This window comes from Mixophyes fleayi, chromosome 1 (assembly GCF_038048845.1).
Source record: "Mixophyes fleayi isolate aMixFle1 chromosome 1, aMixFle1.hap1, whole genome shotgun sequence".
NCBI classification, from domain to species: Eukaryota; Metazoa; Chordata; class Amphibia; order Anura; family Limnodynastidae; genus Mixophyes; species Mixophyes fleayi.
Window position 1 is genome coordinate 183524011 of NC_134402.1, and position 18535 is coordinate 183542545.

General features: G+C 39.5%; 1 protein-coding gene across 1 annotated transcript in view; it reads left to right on the plus strand.

Annotated features, from left to right (window-relative positions):
- LOC142141449 (uncharacterized) overlaps positions 1–18535 on the plus strand; it is a 63451-nt gene that overhangs the window by 10848 nt on the left and 34068 nt on the right. Inside the window, exons 7-11 of the mRNA XM_075199991.1 lie at positions 6132–6329; positions 8377–8597; positions 10418–10541; positions 14385–14452; positions 17745–17802. Coding sequence (XP_075056092.1) covers positions 6132–6329; positions 8377–8597; positions 10418–10541; positions 14385–14452; positions 17745–17802 — 669 coding nt within the window. The remainder of the gene's footprint in view (positions 1–6131; positions 6330–8376; positions 8598–10417; positions 10542–14384; positions 14453–17744; positions 17803–18535) is intronic.

The following is an 18535-nucleotide window of genomic DNA, read 5'->3' on the forward strand; positions in this document are numbered from 1 at the left end:
GGGAGGAAGAAGGGGGGGTACAAGGCACAGGGGAATAAAGAAGGGGGGTACAAGGCACAGGGGGATGAAGAAGGCGGGAGCAGCATGGCATAGGGTGATGAAGAGGGGCAAAAGCAGCATGGCAGAGTGTGAGGAGGGGCAAAAACAGCATGGCAGAGTTTGAAGGGGGGTAAAAGCATCATGGTCATGGTAGAGGGTGAGGAGGGGCAAAAGCAGCATGGCAGAGTGTGATGAAGGGGGAAAAGCAGCATGGAGGGCGCAGTGCGATCATAAGGGGGCATAGCGTGGTGATGATGAAGGGGCACAGTAATGTGTGTGTGATCGCACAGGGAGCTTTTGGCAATGTAGTATGTGAGGTAGATGGTGGCTAATTAATGGGTGCTATTTTGTTTGCAGGGTAATGGTGGGGCAATGTACTAGTAGGGACTATTAATTTAAGATGGGGTGGTTTGGGGGCTATTGAATGTGAGGCTGAGTTTGGGGAGAATGAGGTCTCTTTATTAAATGTGACTATGAATTTAATGGCAGTGATGGTTGCAGGAAATAGGTATATTTATGAAATGTAAATACTATTAATTTAATGCTGGGGCTGTATGTAGGGAGGGAAATAGGGTTATTTATTGAATGTGAAGACTATTATTTTAATGTTGGGGCTGGAGTGAGGTCTAATTTTAAAACGTGGGTGCTATATTGATTTAACAGCGGTGCTGGTTGGAGTTTTCTCAATATCATGTACCTATTTTTTTTTCCAAATAAGCACCCCAACTATTCAGGATCCAGACAAGCAGCAACTGATCTAAAGACACCAGCAGCCACAAGCGGTGACAATGACAAGACAGGTAGGAGAAAGCAGGACAGTCTGCCAACTGTCCTGAATTTGGTGGGTGACTGTCCCGCTTAGTTGGGATTTGGTCTGACTGCAAGGACAGTTGCGAGGTATGTCCTACTTCACATTATACTGCTTGTGAAGGCAGAACTGTGTGCACGTAACAGTAGTGCTCACAGTATTGCCTGTGTATTTGTTGAAAATGTGTCTAATAACCATATTACATCATAGGAGCCCCCTGTCTTACGTGCCTAGGGCCCCCCGAGCCTTAATCCAGCTCTCGTTAGCAGGAGGAATCTGATAGTTGCTCCCAATTCCCGGACAGGACACAGCCTGCAGAGCAAGCCGAGGAGCTCTAAGTCGCATAAGATTTCTTAATCTTGTGAGACTAAGAGCTTCCCTGCTCACTCAACAGGAAGTTCCCACCCTGATGGATGTCAGCAGCAGCAGAAGCATAGATAAGTACAGTGGATTGGGGTGTTGTAATGTGTTTCTGGGGTGGGAGGTGGCGTGATGTGGATGGGGAGGACCCGAAAAATGTAATGTTTTATTATAATGTATGTATCAATGCCCCATGTTGACCACGCCCCAACATAATGTGGCCACGCTCTTGGTGCCGCTACACCGCGGTAACACAATTTTTTCCTGCTCATCAACAGCTGATTTTTAGTCCCAGTCCGGCCCTGGATGAGTCCCACAATATGATATATGATAATTACAAATTAATGCTGGCCACACACAGGCTGCATCGAGTGCTGAGCGACAGGATAGGTTTTGAATGTAGCTACACACACCTGGCTGTTCAAAATAAATAGATTGGGGCAATCAGCTCTTGGGCCGAACCCCCCAAAACACACGGGACATTAGTTCAGACCAATAATCAAATATTGTTTGCATCCAAATGATTACATTTCCTACTCTAACCATTCCATTATAGTCATAGTAACAAAATACATATCTCAGAATAGTGCATCTAAGTACGTGATATTAGGTAGTAAATGTTTCTTAATCACTGATTCTTAATGGTATGAATCTGTACTAACCTTTCTAAGATCAGCATGTTCAGACTTGAGTCATCTGTCATCAAAGAATGCATATACTTCATGTTCCAAGCATTCCTTGTTTGTAATGTGATAGTGCAACACAAACATTATTAACAAATAGGTATAGAATATAAAAATGTAAGATAGGGTAATGTACATTTAATAATTGGTATATTACATATGATTGTGCTATGATGAAAAAATAATAATTGAAATAGATGTAACATCGGTAAATTAGCAGCATGGAAAGTCGACATGTGTAATATTAAGAAAAATGGTTTGGATTAGCATATGGTTGACACTGGAAAAAGATCATACAATGCAAAAGGATAAATTAAAAAACAGAGCACAAACATGCACATTAGTTATGCATAATTCTACATTTATGCCCATATTAATGATGGTCCTCACATGCAAGATCACTGAGGTTTGGAAGGTGGGCATCCACAGCAGATTTCCTGCACAACTTAAATGGTCACCAGTAGTCAATCACACCCATAGCCGGATTAAGGGGGGGGCACAGGGGGCACGTGCCCCGGGCCCCCCTCTCTCCGAGGGCCCCCCGCCGCCACGCGCATAACTTCTACTGTTTTTTTTTAAACTTTTCTTTGTAGCGGCGGCGGAAGGGGGGGGCTCCCTTCGTTGGTGGGGGGAGCCGGGTAGTAAAAAAAAAAAAAAAGATACACTACTCTGGCGTCCCTCCTCCTCCCTCCTCTCTGCACTGTTGATACTGAATGACAGGCGTGACGTCATCAAGTCACGCCTGTCATTCAGTGAGGAGCAGCGCGGAGAGGACCAGGAAAGAAAAAAGAAGACAGAAGAGAGGAGAAGAAAGAAGCTAACAGAAAGGTAAGTAAAAAAAAAAGGGAATAACGCAGAAAGGCACTATGGAGGAAATAGGAAAGAAGAGAGGCACAGTATGGAGGAAATAGGAAAGAAGAGAGGCACAGTATGGAGGAAATAGGAAAGAAGAGAGGCACAGTATGGAGGAAATAGGAAAGAAGAGAGGCACAGTATGGAGGAAATAGGAAAGAAGAGAGGCACAGTATGGAGGAAATAGGAAAGAAGAGAGGCACAGTATCATCATCATCATCATCATCATCATCATTTATTTATATAGCGCCACTAATTCCGCAGCGCTGTACAGAGAACTCATTCACATCAGTCCCTGCCCCATTGGAGCTTACAGTCTAAATTCCCTAATATATACACACACTCACACAAAGACAGACAGAGAGGGAGACAGACAGAGACTAGGGTCAATTTTTTGATTGCAGCCAATTAACCTACCAGTATGTTTTTGGAGTGTGGGAGGAAACCGGAGCACCCGGAGGAAACCCACGCAAACACAGGGAGAACATACAAACTCTACACAGATAAGGCCATGGTCGGGAATTGAACTCATGACCCCAGTGCTGTGAGGCAGATGTGCTAACCACTAGGCCACTGTGCTGCCCACACAGTATGGAGGAAATAGGAAAGAAGAGAGGCACAGTATGGAGGAAATAGGAAAGAAGAGAGGCACAGTATGGAGGAAATAGGAAAAGAAGAGAGGCACATTATGGAGGAAATAGGAAAGAAGAGAGGCACAGTATGGAGGTAATAGGAAAGAAGAGAGGCACAGTATGGAGGTAAAAGGAAAGAAGAGAGGCACAGTATGGAGGTAAAAGGAAAGAAGAGTGGCACAGTATGGAGGTAAAAGGGGGAGAAGAGAGGCACAGTATGGAGGTAAAAGGAAAGAAGAGAGGCACAGTATGGAGGAAAAAGGGGGAGAATAGGCACAGTATGGAGGAAAAAGGGGGAGAATAGGCACAGTATGGAGGAAAAAGGGGGAGAGGAGAGGCACACTATGGGGGAAAAAGGGGGAGAGGAGAGGTACACTATGGGGGAAAAAGGGGGAGAGGAGAGGCACACTATGGGGGAAAAAGGGGGAGAAGAGAAGCACAGTAAGGAAAAAGGGGGAGAGGCACAGCATGAGAAAAAAGGGGGGAGAAAGGCACAGTATAAGAAAAAAGGGTGAGAGACACAGCATGAGGAAAAAGGGGGGGGAGAGACACAATAGTGGGGACAATTAATTTAAGATGGGGTGGTTTGGGGAGAATGAGGTCCCTTTATTAAATGTGCCTATGAATTATTTAATGGCAGTGACGGTTGCGGGAAATAGGTATATTTCTGAAATGTAAATACTATTAATTTATTGCTGGGGCTGTTTGTAGGGAGGGAAATAGGTTTATTTATTAAATGTGAATACTATTATTTTAATCCTGGGGCTGGAGGAAGGCCTAATTATTAATCATGGGTGGTACTGATTTAACGCCGGGGGTGGCTGTAATTTTCTAAATGTACCCATTTTTTCCCCAAATAGGGCCCCTAACATTCCAGAATCCAGACAAGCCGCAACTAAAGAAACCTGCAGCACAGGTGGTGAAAGTGAGAAGAACAGGTAGGAAAGAGCAGCAAAGTCTGTGAAATGTTGTCATTCTAGTGGGACAATCCCAATTTTTGGTGACCGTTCAATGGTGTACACAACAATGCAGTTTTTTTGTCTGTAGGAGGGTGGCCTGGCCATGCCCAGTGATGCATTATCAATGGTATTTTAATTTGCGGTATAACTGCTAGTTTTAATGTGCATTATAAATTTTATTTTTAAAGTGCGGTATCATTGCTAGTTTTAGCGTGCGGTATCATTGCTAGTTTTAGTGTACATTATCAATGGTATTTTTAATGTGTAATATCATTGCTAGTTTTAATGTGTGGTGTCAATACCCATTTTAATGTGGTGTTTTGATGATTGTTTTAATGTACAGTATTTTAGTTTGTGGAAGCAATGATTTTTCTTATGCAGACAACCTAAACGAGCCCTCTGGGAGAGCTGTAAGTGTCATACTGTGGGCTGTAGGGGATGTAATGCAGGATGTGTCACTATGCCCTTAATTTTAGATCTTAGGGGCCCCCCTGTCTTAAGTGCCCCGGGCCCCCCGAAGCCTTAATCCAGCTCTGATCACACCCTACTATGACAGTTTGCCCACTCCTTTTATTAATTAAAATCTTCTAGTTTTTTTCCTCTGTTTTGCATTTGATCCTCATTCCTGTAAGGGACCATTAAAGGACATTTATGAACTGCAAAATTGTGAAACTGCGTGAATGATCTAATGATCTAAATAGCAATTTCAGCTGGTTTTATAGGGAAAAGCATGGATTGCAAAGACATCATTGAAGAATATGCAGCGTGCAAAAATTTGCATTGATTGATGGGTGGATATTTTGCCAAGTGTGGTTTAACAGCACAGGTGCACCTAGATTACTTATAATGGGTTACACTTTCATTGTGTAAAAACAGCAAACACACAAAAGCGGCAAATATAATAAAGAAAGTACCAATGCTCCCTTAATGATTCATTTCAACCAGAAATGAGGCTAAAGTAAGCAGTATTCTAGCTGGAAAAAATGAAAAATGAATATAGGTATGGACTAAAGTGGTAATAGGATGGACTGGATTTGGTATTTTTTTTATTTATTTTTTACCACATGCTTTCCTGATAGCATCCATTGTCATGCTGAAACTAGGCTCCGACCATGAGGTGGACACCGCCTTCGATGTATTTGCCGGACAAGTACTGTAGGTGCACTTAGACACACCAAGCTTTGGGGGGATCTGCAGGTTTTTCAGTTTGTATATAGCTGTTAATGGGCTGTCTTATTTTAATTGACCAATGTTTTTGTTACTGGTGTTTTGTAGGTAAAATTTCCTTAAAGCTACTGCTAGATGAGGTGGTGTAAGTTTCTGCATTTTGTGGACTTAAAAGCCTGGCAATGCCACAATAAATTAGGCATTACTTTATCTATGTACCACCTCCAACACCATCCACATAGCAAGGTACCATAGCAGTGAAGAACATGTCTGATCAGCCTGACCAGCCTATATACCTGAGTAAAACTGACTCACTCTACATTCTACAGCAAACAGGCATGTCCAGTTCTGTAGAAATAGGTACAGCCCACAGATAGATTTTCATAACATCATGCCTACACTTTTGGAACACATACGCTGTGCTTCTGGTTTTTAAAAGATACTTTAAACAGCCACACAATGGAATGATCCTGCTGCTCAGCCCAAGGGCAAAATGACAGAACAAGTATCCAATTTTCCCATACACATCTGTGTCCAAATTAGATGAGGTCTGACTGGTACATTATGTTTTAGATCTAACAGCCCCTTTATTTAAACACTGAAACACTTAACTTTTACAATGTGTTTACAGTACATGCAGATGCAAGAACAAATGAAGCAAAAAGCAGAACTACTGGAATCTAAGTGTAGCAGTGCACAGCGGGAGAGAGATGTCTTAGAACTGCAAATCACATCACTTCATTCTGGACTCCATCAAGAGAAAGTCGCCTCAAAGGGACTGGAAAAGGAATGTGTGAAACTTCAGTCTCAAATCGCGGCCAACAGAAATGTTAGTGTTTTTATAAGACATGTAATAAAAACCTTTAAGGATTATGGTGGATGAGTAGTAATGCATTTCACATCATATCTTATTAGCACTAGTAATGTTTCCAGCTATGTCTTCTCATTCACAAAGAGATAGTCTGTGTGACACCAGGATTCAGTAGCCACTCATATGTCATTTTTTAAATTGGTCATATATAATAGGAATTTTCCATCTAATCTTAGCAGGTGACTAAAATGTTTGATTATTAAGGCATGGCTGTGAAAACAACTGTAAAGGTTCAGTCTACCAGCTGAAATGACTCAGAGAAATAGACTAATTTTGTATTTTTCTTTTTGCGACTGATGCACATGTGTGTAATCGGTCAATGTAGACCAAAGCAATCACTATGATCTGGCAGACACAAATAAGATATGTGTGGTGATGAGTTGGATTAGGACAGGCTCACTGCATCTGTGATAGAATTGAATGTGCATCTAGTGGTTTTGCAAAATCTTAATGGATAGCTCAAAAGTGATGCATCTGCATCATGTATGGGCATCTTTATTCAGAAAAGAAACAGCATCAAGTTGCCAGAGGAGAACAAACCCTGTTGCTAATGTACGAATACTATGATGAGCGAAAATTACACATTATCATTCTATTTGTAAATGTCCTTGGTTCTTTATTATGATCATTGACATCTGCACTAATATTATGGACGTTACTGTAAGCATATTAAACCATGGCTTAATAATTTAGATTACCAGCACCTAGTGTATAGAATCCTAATGTTACTTATCCATAAGAGAGTTTCGTGAGTTTCTGTTTTTGAGAGAAAACATGTTTTTTCACCATTGGTATTCACAAAGCAAAGCCTGAGAGCAGGAAGCTAAGAGGAAAATTTAGTTAAAAGTAAATTTTTCTAAACATTTAATTATTTGGAGACCTCACAAAGGTTGACCAACTAGAAGGGAGTCTGATAAATTGATGAGGTAGAAAGTTTCACAGAAGAGGTGCAACTCTAGAGAAGTCTTGTAGACATGCGTGATTAGTGTCATGTCAGTCTGTGAGAGGAAAAAGTTGTATAAACAGGGCTGGGCAGACTTTTAATGGCTTTATGACTTGGGTATATAATTTTGAATTTTAAATTGGCACAAGGAACCAGTGGAATCATTGTTACAGTTGTGCAGTAGAGGATGACTAAATGAGTCTGACATCTGCATTCTTGTTGCAATTAAATGAGGACATTTTGGGGTGAGATTCAAGTCCTTGGTGACATCATGTATAAGAAAGGGGCATCTTTTACAGATGTTATATGGTCAGTAATTGGGATTGTATGAGAGCATGTCAAGATTATATTACATTGAGGCAGAGAACTTGAAATTTAGGTATGATGTTAAATAGATATTACATAATGTTTTAGATTTTAAGGGGCATATTCAATTAGTTGCAATGTTCCTTCGAACATCGTGGCTGTGCATATTTACAGAAGAACTGTAACTTGCATCAATATTTGTAGCATGATCATTTGCTGTTTACATTTTTGTTTTTATCTTATGTCATTCACTTTTTTAATTAATTTTTTAATCATACCAATCTTTGAATCCAAACTACCATGTCAGTCTTTTGTAGTTTTTAAACAGGTTATAAATGAAGATGTTTCAGGGTATGAACATGGAGCTGGGTCGCCAACACATCCCTTAACTACTGAGACCTATACAGTAGTTTTGACAAAAAAAAATATAGGTTTTCCAATTGGAAATGTTGTGGGGCATGGGGAACATTTGGGGGCAGATAACAGTGGGTATTGCATTGTTTTAAGATACATAGAAGAGATCTTAACTTCTGTTGTGATAAAGGATTTTTTTCTACACATCTGTGTATTAAATAATCTTTCCATATTAGATCAAAATATGCTTTAGGATTAGTGGGCATGCAAATGATTACCATAGTGTATTGTGATATAAATAAGTCACCAGATGTAAATTTGTCTTCAGAAATGATTTCCTGTATAATGTATATGTGTAATACAAGTTACCAGTCAAATGTCTGTATTTTTATTTAAAAACAGATTAATGAGAGTCTTTATCTTGAAGTGTCTGCTCTGAAACAGCACAATCAGATGCTGGAACATGATGTGAAAGGATCTGAGAGTGAAAAGAAATCACTCCACTTGCAACTTGAAAATCTACGAAAAGACAAACAGATATTAACGTCTCAAAAGGAGCTGCTGTTTGGAATAATGAGAAAAAAGGGGAAACATAAACATCATCTTGTGATGCTGGACAAAAGGTATAGTGGGCTTCAGAAATGTATGGATCAAGCAGGCACGCTTTATGATTATTAAGAAGGAGATTTTTAGCATAGTTCCTTGGAAAATATGCAAATGTGCAGTTCAGTTTCAGGAGAAACAACTGGGCACTACATGTATTCCGCATACCCGCACTATGTAGCCATACAGAATGTATGTTTCACCACTCCAGATTTATGGCTTATCTGGTATCCCTACACGCAATAAAGGGTTACTAAGCAGGGAGGAGAAAACAGTGACAGTGCCCACAACAAAAGGTCATGGGTGTGTAATTTGGGGTGTTAACCTGTCTTCGGGTGTGGGTTTGATATGTATGGATGTGGCTCCACAGAGTGGACTAAAATGTTAGTTTTCCAATTAGGAATGTAAAGAGGTATGCAGACTAGGAGCCCACAAAGCTCTACAGTCCCAGTCTGTACTAAATTGTTCCTCAAATGCTATATTAGAATAACACCCCGTATATACCTTGCAAGCCACAAATTCGGTAACATAGGAAATGTTATTGGATTAGCTATACTAGCAAGTGACTTCTTTTCCTTGCTGTATCTTGAATTCTGCATCGTATTGCACCCTTTGACTTTATCATACGATTTAATTTGACACAAGTCACATGGATCACAGGAATAAGAAATACTACTTTGATTTGTAGGAAGTTGACATTTGTATTCCACAACAACATAAGTGAATGGAAAGCTGTACGGTAAGGTATCACGTAACACATAGGAAGCAAATTCCTTGCCTTACAAAAAAAAACATTAAAACATTAAGTTACATGTGCCAAATCTCATGTAGTTAACATACTGTAATTCAAAATCTATTTCTGATGCAACCAGTCTAGTCTGTTTATGTCAAATCTGGTCTGGCCGACTAGAGGCAAATCTCATGAGAGACGTCCGGCAATAGTGTTAACCTTTTTAGCGTCTCTGTATCACTAAGGGTTAACTGTTATCTAAATATCAGCAACATTGTTGTGACAAAAAACAAACAAAACTGACAGTACTTGTGTATGCCTTCTAGTAACTATTATAGTAAATAAGGAAAAGGAGATGGTATGAGAGCTTAGTTAGACTACTATCTTTAAATATAAATTGATACGTGCTAGCTGGAAGCTCCAGCTCACAAATAGATACGTTAGAAACCTGCAGCAGAAAAGTTAATAAAAATAAATTGCAAATCATCTTCAATTGAAGTATAACAATAAAAATGTGGACTTAAAGTACATTAACTTATCATCAATTGCATATGTGACAACTTGTGGAGGTCTGGTCGCTAAATGACAGAATTAGGTAGATCGGATCATTTTGTGGGCAGGGCAAAGAAAACGATCACTAGTGGGTCTAATGTGCACACACAGACTGAGTGTTTCGTTTGCATACATGGCTTTCCCCCTGGTTGATTAAATTCAATTTAATAGTATTTGGTGTGATTTTCATTATCCGGGATAATGAGGCCAAGTGTATTGTCACTTGGATGAAAATGACTGTATGCATGTTTATGGGATGATGTTGGACACATATGCGTGCAAAAGAAAGCTCTAAAAAGATGCGTGAAAAAATAACATACTTTTTTGGGGGGTCATGTGCAGCAAAAATGTGTGTGCTTCACACTAGACAAAAATCCATATGCCCAAATCAGAATGAGCCCTTTAATTGTCATTTTTGATGTTTGACTTTCTCCTAAAATAATATTCTATAGTTCACCTGGCATTAATTAAAATCCAAGTCTCATAAACTCTGTAGAAATCAATTTATTTACATTTAATGTATGCTTAATGACAGAAGCACATCATTATTTCTTCCAGAACCTCTGAAGAAATCCAGATCAGTAAAAATGGAATCAGTAGCTACATGGATCCTGTGGGTAGGGGATCACTCTCTGGATTATCAAACACCTCCAGCCATTCGTGGAGGCTGAAAAGGAATAAGGTATATGGTGCTACTAGGCACTTTATTATTGCATTCTGATGGGGTGATGTATATGATTGCAGTAATTAATATGGTAAGAAACTGATGTAAGACCCTCAAAGCTCTGATAGTATATTGACCATCAAAAAACATGCTTAGTTTTGTTTCAGCAAATAGCCTACAATGTAAAATGTGACAGATTGTTATTCAATTGTTACATTATATATAAGTTAAAGTATATGTAGAAATAAAATAGCACAATCATAATGTCTACTAGGATGCACACAATTATGAAATTGTATCTAAGTGTGCATTTCCAAAATACCACAGTACAAACTGGCCTCTCGCACTGTAAAAGCAGAAAGATTTTACAAAACAAAATAAAAACAAGTCCACCCTAACCCCAGACACCACCCCAATAAACTCCTGCCTGCTAACTAGCATCTCATTGTCTTGTATTGGCAACGAGTTGCTGCAATTTGGTGAAGTGAAAACCTCCATTATCTATCCTACATTGCTTATTCATTGATGGAACACTGCAGCCCTAACTCAAAGAGAAAATCTTGTCATCTTGCAGGTCTTGAGATTCAGTAATTCCTATGGAATCTAGTCCTGCTGTTAGAAGCATAGAATTCTAAATAATGGATTAATCTGTTTAAACTGGTCCATGGTTCCACAATCCCCAGTTCTGTCCTGCTTTAACAGCCAGACTAGCACATATTTATTATTACTACAAGAAAATGAACTAACTGTGGTTGCAACTCCCTCAATAATTAAGAGTCCTCTGTGCTAGCAAGCCTGGACTGGTTATCATTATTGGGTGAAAGCCTGGAAACTTGAGATCTTTCTATTGGACAGTGAGCTTTTAGTAAAGGGGCCAAAAATTTTAGTTCCTCCCATCTACTAGTGGCATGCAGCCTAGTAGCTTTGCCAGGCCCTCTCCAATTCCACATTACTACCAAAAAGGCTCCTATTTAATGGTGATAGAGTCATTATACATACCAGTTAACATTACACCAAATAAATATACTTAGGGATTAAAATAATCCTAATTTGAACAAAATTTGCATATAATCCACATATCCTTGTTTCACCAAAATATATTCATTGATCAGCCTAAACATTAAAACCACCTGCCTAATATTATGTAGGTCCTCTTCGTGCTGCCAGAACAGCTCTGACCCATCAAGGGATGGGCTCCAGAAGACCTCTGAAGGTGTCCGGTGGTATCTGGCACCAAGATGTTAGCAGCAGATCCTTTAGGTTTCGAGGTGGGACCTCCATAACTTGGACTTTATTTTTCCAGTACATCCGATATATGCTTGATCGAATTGAGATATGGGGAATTTGAAAGCCAAGTCAACAACTTTAACTCTTTGTCATGTTCCTCAAACTATTCCTGAACAATTTTTGCTGTGTGGCAGGCCAAATTATCTTGCTAAAAGAGGCCGCTGCCATCAGGGTATAGCATTGCCATAAATGGATGTATTTGGTCTGCAACAATGTTTAGATAGGTCGTTTGTGTCAAAGTAACATTTACATGAATGCCGGGACCAAAAGGTTTCCCAGCAGACCATTGTTCAGTGCATCACACTGCATCTGCCAGCTTGCATTCTTTCCATAGTGCATCCTGGTGCCACCTCTTTCCCAGGTAAATGATGCACAAGCACGCAGCCATCCACATGATGTAAAAGAAAATGTGATTCAACAGACCAGGCAGTGTCGGACTGGCCTGCCGGGGAGCCGGGGTATCCCCCGGGAGGCCCTGTTGCCTGATAACCCCGCCCTCTTTGTTGGTGAGGCAGAGCAGAGAATTACCGAGTTGCGGTCAGTCTACATATGAAACGGAGACTGTCAAACTAATAAATCCCTTCCTACAGCCAGCACGTGAGAACACTTCCTGCTCCTGAGACAGAGAGAGGCAGAAATGCTTCACAGTGACACAGATCTCAGATTACTCCTTCTGCTGTAGTTGCAGGCGTCCTGTAGTCATAAAGTTGCCATCCTAACTGCAGTGTGAGTCCGTGTAATCAGTAAGTAATAAATCGTGCAAACTTCTCTAGAGCTCTCCACTGTGTGACCTCGGAGGGAGGGAGATAAATTAGAATGGCTTCATTGCAATATACGTCTTCAGTGCCTCTATAAAAGGATCCTATTGCAGCTGACCAATGAATGGATTCCTAATAAACTAGTAACCAAATTCACTGTTTATATCATGTTCCATGTTTATTTGTTTTCAATCAATTGTGGGACTCTATTCCCTATAGAAGCATATCTTAATCAGAATAAAACACATTCAGACAGTTAGGTCCTTATAGGATTGCATCTGCTATATGCTTTAATATTAATGTTTTGCTTTTGTCCTTTGTAGTGGCATTGGATTATTATTGAGTGTACATTTTGTGGGTAGATCATTTTTTAGAGTCCTGTTTTTATTTGCCAGTGTCTAGAGTGTAATTAGATTTATGTAATATTTTAAATGTGCATATATTTTTATGCTAATAATTTTGTGGTCTCCATAGTGCTTCATGGATATATTAATTTTTAGTCTATACCCTTATATTGTGGTTTTCATATGATGAATGGTTGATCTCTAGTACTGTAGTATAACATTTGTTTTCTGTGTACACTATGAGGGGAGAGAACACTAACCACAAAGAATGGACAGCACACAAATAGCTGATGATGATTGATTGTATTCAATTCATCCCTCCCCTTTCCCTGTCTCCCCTGTTTCACACAGTGCCCTCCATGCTGCATTTGCTCCCCTTCACTTACTTTCCTATTGACTTCTTTCTTCTCTTCTGTCTTTTCCTTCGCGGCTCCTCACTGCAAATGTCCTCTTTTTCTTTATGGACCATACTAAGGTGCTATACGTTGTCCTCCATGGCCTGACCCCATCCCCTTTAATGACTGACCACAACCCCTCTTACAGTTGGCCACACCCCATTGTAGTGGGCCCCTACCGCTGCATTTCCCCCGGTGGGCCCTTCATGTCCCAGTCCGACACTGAGACCAGGTCACTTTCTTCTATTGCTCCATGGTCCAGTTCTGGTGCTGACATGCTCATTGTAGTGCTTTCAGTGTGGACAGGTGTGGTCATAGGCACTCTGACCAGTCTGCGGCAATGCAGCTCTATAATCATCAAGCTGCAATGCATTGTGTCTTCTGACACCTCTCTATCACAGCATTAACTGTTTAGCACTTTGTGCTACAGTAATTTTTCTGTGGGTTTGGACCAGACAGGCTAGCCTTTGCTCCCCACGCGCAACAATGAGCCTTGGGCGCCCATGACCCTGTCGTCATTTCACCGGTTGTCCTTCCTTGGACTTCTTTTGGCATGTACTAATTGCATACTGTGAACACCCCACAAGATCTATCATTTGGAGATGCTCTGACCCAGTCATCTTGTCTTTACAATTTGACCCTTGTCAAAAGTCGCTCAGATCTTTACGCTTGCCCATTTTTCCTGCTTCCAACACATCAACTTCAAGACTGACTGTTCACTTGCTGCCTAATATATCCCACCACTTTACATATGCCATTGCAACAAGGTGATCAATGTTACTTACATCACTCCTCAGTGGTTTTCATGTTGTGGTAGTTGTGTGTGTATGTATATGTATATGCATATACATATATATATATATATATACATATATATATATATATATATATATATATATATATATATATATATATGTGTGTGTGTGTGTGCGCAGATGTGTGTGTGTATGTGTATATATATATATATATATATATATATATATATATATATATATATAGTTCAGTAGCTTTGTAAACCTCCTCCACGTCAGGCAACACATTCATTTCGAAATAAGGTGACATCTGATATTTCTACAGGCAGTGAAATATGAACCTAAAGATGACGAAAACACGAAAGGAAATGAACTTCAGAAGGACTGCAATAGGTACAAATTTATTAAGCATCTCAGATGTTGTATTTATACCACATGCTATAGGTACCTAAAAAAATAAGGGTGATGAATTTTTAATATTTTGCAGAAGACTGTAAGCAACGTTTTCATTTTGCACCCCATCTATTCTAATGCCTATTTATTCCAAATCTATTTCTTAGGCCAACACAGACAAGGAATTGTATATATTATATAATTGCTATGTTTGTTTTTTTTGGAAAGTATATGTATTTTGTTTATAATATACAGGTAGTAGATTAAGAAGTGGAAACACCTGTATGAATGAGGGGCAACAAGCATACTGAAAGCAGGGGGCCTCCATACAGGTGTGGCTGATGTGTTAATTGAGCAAATAACATCCCAGCATGGTCAGAGTCATGTATAAAAATGCTGGACTGCCCTGGATGCCTATAATTATGATGAATGGCTGCATGAAGAAACCTCAGTGTCGTTATAGGGGAGGTGATTCTATGCATTGTTTCCTTTAGCAGGCGTTTCAGTGACCAGGATTACTCTACTTGATATTTTTTCGCAAGAAACGGTTTCTAAAATGATGTCATCAAGGATCTCTGAAAGGTAAAACATTATCAGCAAATGGCAACCGTGCACGGAAGCAGCAGTGTAATATGCATTATTTTAAAAAATAAGGCAATACAAATAAGCAACTGCAGATCAATTGACATTGAGAAGAGCAGCCACAACAAATGGTCAAGGCAGGATATCATAGGTTATAGTGCATTAAACAATCATCACAATGGCAATGCAAGTTTTCATCTTTAATGCTCCTGAGAACATTGGCAATGGACTACTGAGCAATGGAGAAAGGTGATCCAGTCAGATAAATCATTGTTCACCACATTCTTGACTAAAGGATGACTACATGCATAAAGAACTAAAGAACTCTACAGCCCTAAGTACTTGTTTCCAACAGTGAAGGCTTCTGGTGGTTCCATAACGTTGTGGGTGCACATGTTCTGTTGTGGGTTCAGATGGTTGGGTACAGTCATTCCTGTAGAAGGCAAAGTTAATGCTAATCATGTCACAATTCATATACCTGTATTAATCCTGATTAGCGCAGGCAGACCAGAGGTGTGGCGTCTAACGGGTTTCCCAGTATTTACCAAGAACCACCGCGAGGCGGGATGGGCTTAGCTGCCAGGAATCCGTAGGTCGCGGCCCTCAGGGTTGCCTCAGAATGTAACACAGATTTGAATCACTTAAGAATGTCTCTAGATAGCAGCGGATCTGTAAGGATGCAGTGAAGGGATCAGAGTAGTCAAACATGCTAGGTATAGGTACACAGAGATCAGGCAGAGAGTAGATAGACACGCCAGGAACTGGTACACTGGAATTAGGCCAAGAATAGTCATACTGGGAACTGGTACACGGTTCACACAGCGAAGTATACAAGGATGTTCCACAGACTTGGTCAGACAGGCGATTACTGGTACATGGTTCAGGCAGCGAAGTACACAGAGATGTTCCACAAACTTTTTCAGACAGGCGATACTGGTATACGGTTCAGGCAGTGAAGTATACAGGGATGTTCCACAGACTTGGTCAGACAGGCGATTACTGGTACACGGAGATCCAAAGGGTATAGGAAGCAATTGGGGAGAGCTGGGAGTCAAAAGCACAGCAAACGAGTTGCACTGACACCGAGGAAGTGTCAGTGCATGTTTAAATAGGAAGCAGTTTGAAACTCCCGCCCCAGAGGCCCGATCATGTGATTGCATTGGAGAGTCGATCACAACACTACAGACCAAGACTGGAACGAGTGACAGGTGAGTATCAAATCAGCGCGGCCTGGCTGCAGAGAAGTTCTGAGAGAGGCACAGAGAGGTCATCATGGAGGCAAAGACAGTAAGTTTTGTTACAAATCATTAGCTAATGGTACTAAGTGATCATCTTCACCACATGCTGCTTGTTAAAAGGTGAGGACATTTCCAACATGTGAAAGCTGACATCCATAGAGCATGTGTGGTAGCCTATTGTTTTGATGAGCATGACTCTGATGCTAGCCATATGTTATAGCTGTCTCAGTTATCATATCTGAACTCAATTGAGCATTTATGGGATATTTTGGAACAATGCTTGAGACACAGTTTTTCACCACTATCAATTAGACGTCAAATTATGTGTATCACAACCTTACTAGGAATTTGATGGGAGACTGCCTGCCAGCAGTTGGTGCAACTGAGCAAGGAGGCACAGAGTCTAACAAGCCCCCGGTATTCACCAGGGACACCTGCAAGGAGGTTTGGCCCTTGATGTCATTCACTGGCGAGGTAGCAAGCGAAGAACAAGAGTAGGCAACGTAGCCGTGGTCACACCAAGAATTTAAAAAAATCAGAATGGAAATGCGGATGCAACATAACATAAGTGGGAGCTATGGGCCGTTTCCCGTTGCCAGACAGAGCTTGAAGGCGTCTGTCCCTGCGACAAGGCAGGTAAGCAGGGATGGTGCCTGACAATGTGACTTGCTTGTAGAAGAATTATGCATTCCTAATGCGCAGTTCCAGACACTGGCAAACTCAATGTCCCAGTGCATACAAGCTGTACTGGCTGCATATTGTGGCCCAGCGCTCTATTATGTGACTTTATATTGGTGTCTCCATTTTTTGTCCAGTACCTCTATGTATGCTGTGCTTATAAGGAGAATTGGAAGAATGTAAATTGTGACTATTATTGTTTGCAATGTTTATAATGACAAATAATTAAATTTTTCACTGCAATTAAACATGTGATGCTTTTTGCTTAGTTTTGAATGAATCACATATAACTTTTCAGTGTGAATGTTTAAATACACACTGTACTGCACTGGTGAATATGGTGGTGCTTTATAAATAAAAGAATAATAACAAAGTATAATTGACTTTGAAAATAGACTGTACAGTTATAAATAACAGCAATTATTGTAATTTGAGAAAAGGTATGGAATCAAGTAAATATGGGGTGTACAATTCTAAGTTAGGAGTTTTAATTTTTTTAAGCCTGGGACAGCTCTATGATCCATGGTTTAGTTAAATGCATAATCTTTTCTTTACTGCTGACTTTATTATAAGAACATTATATTTTTCATTAAACTATAAATAGATTATATATATATATGTGCAGTAACATATAGTTCTACTTCTGAAGGACCAGCAACAGGCCACATTTGATGCCTAGTAATCAAGGCCGTGAGCTGGGCAAGTTTATTCTAGATAAAATAGATAAATCTTAGTTTTTTATTTATCTATTTTTTATCCAATTGTGAATACAATGTATACTCTTTATATTTCAGTAATTATATACAAAAAGAAAAAGGTAACAACAGCTGGAACAAAAAAACACAATGCCTGGTAAATGTTTTTATTATTATTATTATTATTATTATTATTATTATTATTAATATTATTATTATGTGTTGAATATTAAGAAATTTGTAAACCAAACTGGTCATATTTATAATGTTATAAATTGAATTAACTTTGGCTTTTCCAGATAAGCGTTTTTTTACAACGCGCCTATGTCACATTTCATACACAAAACCATGCAAGTAATCTGACAGATACCATTGATCCTTTCATTGTGCAATATGTGCTGTCTACATAAACATCAGTGACTTCTGTGCCATGTATTTCACTGCTGTCGACATGCATCCCTAGCTATTTTACTGATGGATTATGTACGTTGCTTTCCGTGTAGAACATAACACTAGTAATTTGTGAAAAATGGCTTAGCTGCCTTATTTTATTTACATCGGAGCAAATATACCAATTTCTTCTCATTGTATTCCACTGTGAAGTATATTCTAAGGAAATGCTTCACAAATGTATTCTGTTCTTAAAATTCAACTTCACAATGGATTTAACAGGAAATAACAGTAATTATAGTTCCATTTTTTTGTAGCTGAATTTTAGAGGTGTTAAATAATATTGGCAATTGCTCATTTTAGTTTAGCGGTTTAACTAAAACCAGAAAATTGTACCGATTTGTACTGATTTGTAGAGAAATCATATAATTAATTTAATATATTTACCACTTGCTTAATATAAAACTGACTACATGTTTTAATGACAAGTTTGCAGTCTT